The 7,153-nt window shown below is 43.5% G+C and overlaps 1 protein-coding gene across 1 annotated transcript in view; it reads left to right on the top strand.

Annotated features, from left to right (window-relative positions):
- The window catches only part of PPARG (peroxisome proliferator-activated receptor gamma), an 87,056-nt gene extending 80,234 nt beyond the window's left edge, over positions 1–6,822 (top strand). The window contains exon 7 of the mRNA XM_006872174.1: positions 6,360–6,822. Within this exon, the coding sequence (XP_006872236.1) occupies positions 6,360–6,607 (248 nt within the window). The 3' untranslated portion in view covers positions 6,608–6,822. The remainder of the gene's footprint in view (positions 1–6,359) is intronic.
- Positions 6,823–7,153: the final 331 nt, after the last annotated feature.

The following is a 7,153-nucleotide window of genomic DNA, read 5'->3' as shown; positions in this document are numbered from 1 at the left end:
CCAACACAGATCTGTTTGTTCTTTTGGCAGCCCATGGCACTTTCAATATTCTACTCCAACACCGTAACTCAAAGGCATCAATTCTTCTATGGTCTGCTTATTCACTGTCCAGCTTTCACGTGCATATGAGGTTATTGAAAATACCATGGCTTGGGTCAGGCGCACCTTAGTCCTCAAACTAACATCTTTTCTCTTCAACATTTTAAAAAGGTCTTGTGCAGCAATGTCAGGTGACAGTGAATGCTGAAAAGGTAAAAGTCTTAGCCACCTCGTCCCTCATAATTTGGTGTTCCATTTTTGTAGCTTTTTGGAGGTGATGGCTGAAAAGTTTGAGCTGAGAGAAGTTGCAGTGTACTTGCTCACTCAATGTGAAAGGCAGAGAAGAAGGGAACAGTTAAGGAATGAAGAATGGGAAACTGTAGGAAGGACCCAGGAAAATGAGAGAAATAGTGAAAAAGAAAGAGGAAAGCTTAAGGAAACACTAATAAAAAGGATAATAACTAGCTTGTCACTAAGTGCCATCAAGTCAGTTCTGACTCATAGTGATGTTGCTGTATAGTGTTTCCAACGAGTGGCTGGGTTTGAACTGCAGACCTTGTGCTTAGCAAAGCAGTGCTTAACCTACAGTGCCACGCCAGTGTGTCAGACAATACCTTAAGCACTTCCCATAGAGTAACTAAATTAATCCTCATAACAACACTGAGATTGCAGGCAAACGTTTTTAGCACCTAGATATATTACCATTATATCTCCATTTTTGACATGAGAAAACCAAGGCACAGAGAGGTTAAGTGACTTGCCCACAGTTACCCAGCAAGTAAGTTGCCAAGTTGAGATTCCAGTGACTTCTCATGCAGCCAGTAGTGTTCCCCCTGGCTGTACACTTGAATCACTGGAAGCCGAGGCCATGGTGCGGGCCAAATATATCTAAGGGTGGGACCCAGGCTTTAGTTTGCTGGTCTTCAATCTCCCAGATGACCTCAGTGTGGAGCAAAAGTTGAGCATCACAGCATTAAATCAAGTTCAATTCAAATCTGAGTATGAAAAGAAAACCACATGTGAAACTTTTTCCCATTAATTTTCCCTAAAGTCTAGATGCTGGGAGGGAATTGCTACAGGATGTAGCATAGGTCAGTAGGATAAGCTTTGGACTTATCCTATTGACGTATGGTTTATACGATGGATAGTTTGAGCCCACAGATGCTCCATGGGAGAAATAGGAAGCTTTCTGCTCCTATAGTGATTAACAGCCTCAGAAACTCTGTACAGGATTGCTGTGAGTCAGAACTGAGTGGATAGCACTCAACACCAACAACCGAAGGTAAACTTGATTGAATTCACAGTTTTGTCAAATGCCTACCATGTTCTGATCATTAGAGCTGTGAATTCGGGCACCCTCACTATACTGTTTTGTTCATGTTCTTAAACTATCTTGCATAGGTGCATGCATTCAATTACAATAATGAGAATTTGCTGGAACCCCCAAACATATGTTTGCATTCAGAATGATTTTCTTGCATCCCTGAATTTCTGCTCTTGTCAAAAACAGCCCAACGACCTTTCATCCCCCAACTGTTTACATGCCACCCCACTAGACCTATACTAGTGACCCCAGCCTTATAGAGATTGCCTTTATTTGAAAAAAACTATTTCATTCTCAAGGAACGCTGGTAGCATAGTGGTTATGAACTGGGCTGCTAACCTCAAGGTCAGCAGTTTGAAACTACCAGCTGTTCCATGGGAGAAAGATGAGGCTTACTGCTCCCGTAAAGATTTACAGCCTCGGAAACCCTGTGCAGAGTCACTGTGAGTCGGAACCAACTTCACAGTACTTAACAACAACAACAATACATTCTTACCACAACCTTCTGAAAGAAATAACCACCGCTGTCTTAAAAATTAGCTAGAACCCAGAGAGATTATATGGCTTGTCCAAAGTCCCGCAGAAACTATGTGGAAGAGTGATAGGGCTTTGCTTTACATATTCATAGCACCTCTGTGAACTTCAAAGAAGCCCCTGGGTGATGTAAACTGTGCAGTCGCTAACTCTAAAGCTTGGTGGTTGGAGTTTCTCCAGAGCACCTCAGAAGAAAGTCCTGGTGATCTCCTTTCAAAAAAATCAGCCACTGGATATCCTGTGGAGCATACTGTTACTCTTGACACACGAGTCTCCATAAGTCAAGGTTGACTCGACAGCAACTAGTTTTTATGAACTCTGGAGGAAATGAAATCCAGGAAATAAGACAGGAAGTTTAGGTGGAACTTAACTTTGCAGAGTACAGAGCCCCCTTAGTATCTCTGCCCTGCCTGCAGACTTTATGAGCAAGTGTAAGTCCTTTTAGATTAGTCGCCATCAGAGCCAGTAGGGGAAGACTAGGAAAACCCGCAACCACAGCTACCCTGCTTGAGTTTCCTGCCTGCCCTATTCCCTCTCTGTAATACCTTCTGAGAAAAATCTGTGTGAGGGACATGCCTGGCCCAGGTGGGCAGATCCCAAGAGGCCAGAGAGGCTCTCCATGAACTGGGCCAGATCTACATGAGATGGAAGCTTTATAGAGTTATCAGCAGCAGCAGTGCTCTCTAATCAGTTCCAGGACTTTGTGACTGGGGACCGGAAAGGTTTCTTTCCCAATTCTGCAGCCTAGGGAGTAAGGAAGCAGTAATTGACTCCAGGTTCCTCGAGTGGTATGTCATGGAGTATGTGAATCAACACCCTTTCCCAAAATGGCCTTCTAGACAGCTGAGAACAGCGGGGAAGGAGAGGACCTCTGCTGGGCCTTCTGAGGCTAGGGCTTAGCAGGGTAGAGCGGGAGATGTGAGCAGGGCAGGCTGTGTGGAAACGCAGATTGCTGTGACATATGTGGTGCGTTAGGCTAAGCTCTGGACTGCTAACCAAAAGACTGGCTGTTCAAACCCACCAGCTGGTCCTGGAAAACCTGTTGGTCACTATGAGTTGGAAGTGATTCGACGACATTCAACAATGACAGTGGCCTGTGTATGGGAGCAGGCTCAGCTTAGGGAGGCTTTGCGTGTCAGTGAAGAGAGAGGAAGGTGGAAGAGGGAAGCAGGGAGGATCTTGTAGCTAAGTGGAAGGTAGCAAGCAAGTCTGACAAGCTTCTTTTGCCCCTGACTCTAACAAAACCCAGTCGTCATGGAACCAACCCCAACTGGTGACAACCTCATGTGTCAGAGTAGAGTTCTCTATGCTCCATGGGGTTTTCAATGTCTGCTTTGCGAGGAAGTACATTTCCAGACCTTTCTTCTGAGGTATCTGAGAGTGAACTCCAAATCTTCAGTCTTTGGGTTACCAGCCAAGTGCACTAACAGTTTGAACCACCCAGGGATTCTTAAGATCAAAAGAAGCTTTCTTCTTTTCTTTCTTTCTTTCTTTCTCTCTCTCTCTCTCTCTCTTTTTAAATAGTAAGCTAGATATCCTATCTTAAGTTTAATTTGTGAGCCTGTGAATAGAATTTTCCAAATAGATTTTGCGATGATTTCCCCCAATTTAATTATCTGAGGAAATTGCAGAAGACAATAATAGACCTTAAAACTTTTGAGGCAGTATTATCTAGTCCAATAGCTTTGGTTTACCGAGGAGAAAATTGAGGCCTGCTGAGCTTAGTCAATTTGAGCTGGCTCTGGGAGACCCACAAGTAGAATGTGCTAGTTTTCCCCTCTCCTGCACTGCTTCCTTATGCCATTCTATCTGGACTGGGGCTCAGTTGGGGGGACAACAGGACAGATCTGTAAATGGTCCAACTTGTCATTAGAGAAAATAGACTTAATCAGTGGCCACAGATTTCAGCCCTTCAGCCAAACTTCATCTGTCACATCATAAAGTACAACTTGCCAAAGGAGGGGTTGCAAATCCAAACCAGACCCTGCTGCACTCCTCAAGGGGCCAGTTCCATCACACAGCACTGAAGCCAAGGGTTTCCAGCAAGCCTGAGCAGTTGCATTGTAGGGTTTTTGAGCTGTTATAATAAATGAAAGCTTATAGATGAATGTGATCTCTTCAGCAGAAGGTTGGACTCTGCCAGTTAGCTTCACAGGAAGGGGAAGGAGAAAAGGCCTTGTTGGTAAGGAACCAAGGAGGTGCCACATTCAACACCTGCCTTTACCCAGGTTGTTGCCACTTACCATGCATAAATGTTTACACAGCTGCTGGCCATGGAATACTTGAGCTTTTCTTAAGGTGGAGGATCAGCAATAATTACACCAAAGGTGCCAATCCAAGATCTAGTTTCCCTCAAAGGGTGAGTGGTTTCCATGATACTGTATAGCAACTGTGAGGAAACACACTCTTACAAGGGAATTATTCTCTAGGCTAGAACTCAGTCATTTGTTTCTTTCTCAGAATCTAAGATCGTCGTCAATGGCTCCAAAAACAAATCTATATCGTTTATATGTGTGTGTATGTGTGTGTTGCTAATCTTATGGTCAGCAGTTCGAAACTACCAGCTGTTCTGCGGGAGAAAGATGAGGCTTTCTGCTCCCGTAAAGATTTACAGCCTTGGAAACCCTGTACAGGGTCACTATGAGTCGGAACCAACTCCACAGCACATAACAACAAATATATATATATAGATATATAGATATATACAGATATATAGATCTGTTGCTAAATGCCGTTGAGTTGGTTCTGACCCATAGCGATCCTATATAGAGTTTCCAAGGAGCAGCAGTAAGCCTGAACTGCTGACCTCATGATTCAAACCGATTTTTCAGTCCAGTGCATTAATCTATAATGTCACACCAGGACTCTCTCTCTCTATATATATATATATTTGTTGTTGTTAAGTGCCGTCAAGTCAGTTCCAACCCATAGTGACCCTGTATAGGATTTCTAAGGAGCAGCTGATGAGCTTGAACCAGGACTCCTCTCTCTCTCTCTCTCTTTCTCTCTCTCTCCCTCTATATATATATTTTTGTTGTTGTTGTTGTTATGTGCCGTGGAGTCGGTTCCAACTCATAGTGACCCTGTACAGGGTTTCCGAGGCCGTAAATCTTTACGGAGCAGAAAGCCTCATCTTTCTCCCACGGAACAGCTGGTAGCTTCAAACTGCTGACCTTGAGGTTTGCAGCCCGATTCGTAACCACTATGCTACCAGAGCTCTGTGTGTGTGCGTGTGTGTGCACGCGAGAGGCTACAGAAATTTCGTGGAAAAAACTCCATCATCGTTTCTTTTTTCCATGAACCTTTTGAAGCCACCTGGTGTATTCTAGTCAGTAAGGATATATTAGGAAAAAATTAAATCAAAGGCAAACGAACTTGTATAATTTTTTTTAAAAAGTAAAAGCAGCAGCTTAATTGAGGAAAATGTTTGACATTTTGAAAGTGCCACCACCACTCAACTGCAGCGCTGCTCTGCAGAGCCCCACCTCTGTGGAGAAAGGTTGTGGTGGTGCTGGTGAAGTGCTGTGACGCAGCCACCCTGTGTAGGGTTTCCTTTTGGTTACCAGTCCATGCTTCTCCTACAGCGCCACACCAGGACGTTACTAGGGTTTCTTAGATATAGAAAAACAAACATGGAGAATAGAGCACTTCACCGGGTAGTGAGTGACCCTGCCTTAAGCTGCATGCTCACCAACCAGGAGAACTGGCCCTTTGAATCCAAGCCTGAGAAACTGTCTTCTCATTCATTAACTCAGATCATTAATTCATTAATTACCGCTGCCTGTGTTTTCACTGGAAACTCAGAGGTGATCAAGGTAAACCTTCAGTCCTCTGATGAGTCCTGACTTGTGCTCTGTCGCGTTTTCAGTGGCTGGTATGTCAGAAGTAAATCACCAGGACTTTCTTCCAAAGAGCCTCTGGGTGGACTTGAACTTTCAACATTTTGATTAGCAGCCGAGTAGGTTAACCATTTACAACTGCTAACCACAACAGCCCTCCCTGTTAAGCACTCAGGGACGATGAGAAAGTAGGAAGAGGTTATAAAAAGAGAAATTCATCTGGAAGGAGCAGAACTTGATAAAGCATCTTGAGTGATTCCACTCTGACATATGCTCAGACGAGGTCTCCGGGAGTCAGAATCTGGGTTTTAGAAACGTGTTGGCAGAAGAGACCTCTGTTTGAGGACAAGGTTGTCTGGATACCATGCTATGTTGACTGAGCAAGAGAAGAAAGTCTCTGGAAATCGTGAGGGAGGTTACTGGCTTTAATTCCATGCTTTCCGTATGCAAATCTTACCCACTATCTGCTTCCCTCTCTTCCCTCCCCACCCTGTTTTAAAAACGAAGCAAAACAAATAGGCGGGTGGGTAGCTTGGCACTGTGCTCTTGAGTTGAATTTGCATCAGATGTGCAGCCTGGAGAATGTATTGACTCCTGTTGTGGTTTTCGCTTCTGCTCTCCAGACCGCCCAGGTTTGCTGAATGTGAAGCCCATCGAGGACATACAGGACAACTTGCTGCAAGCCTTGGAGCTCCAGCTCAAGCTGAACCACCCCGAGTCCTCTCAGCTGTTTGCCAAGCTGCTCCAGAAAATGACAGACCTCAGACAGATTGTAACAGAACATGTGCAGCTATTACAAGTCATAAAGAAAACAGAGACGGACATGAGCCTACACCCACTCCTACAAGAAATCTACAAGGACTTGTATTAGCAAAGAAGTCCTGAATCACTGACAAAGTTTCCTTCTCCTAATTGCACTATTGTTGTGAGGGAAAATCTGACACCTAAGAAATTTACTGTGAAAAAGCATTTTAAAAAGAAAAGGTTTTAGAATAATAGATCTATTTTAAGCATATTGTTTATAAAGATGCATTTACAATTTACTTTTAATATTAAAATTACCATATTATGAGAGTGTTGCTAATATTTGCAGTCTGAGTCTGGTGTTTCCCATCCACCCTCTTGGGGTTTTTTGTTGTATTGTTTTCTTCTCTATCTTTTTCCTTTCTTTCCTTTCCCCCTTCTTTGCTTCCTTCTTTCTCTCTCCCCCCTTTCTTCCTCTCTTTCTTCTTACACTTAAAAAAAAAAAAAAAAAAGGTACTGCTAGTAAAGTTTTCAGTCTTAGTAAATTAACTCTTTACTCAATTTACAACTTTTCTGAACCCTACACACAAGGTTACCATGAGTCAGAGTCTACGCCTGGTAACACTTTTTGGGTTGTTTTTGTGTTGTTGTTGGTTTGGGTTTTTTTTTGTTT

Source organism: Chrysochloris asiatica, unplaced genomic scaffold (assembly GCF_000296735.1).
Source record: "Chrysochloris asiatica unplaced genomic scaffold, ChrAsi1.0 scaffold00186, whole genome shotgun sequence".
Classification (NCBI taxonomy): Eukaryota; Metazoa; Chordata; class Mammalia; order Afrosoricida; family Chrysochloridae; genus Chrysochloris; species Chrysochloris asiatica.
Note: the sequence above shows the minus strand (reverse complement) of the source record. Positions and strands in the feature narration are given on the sequence as shown.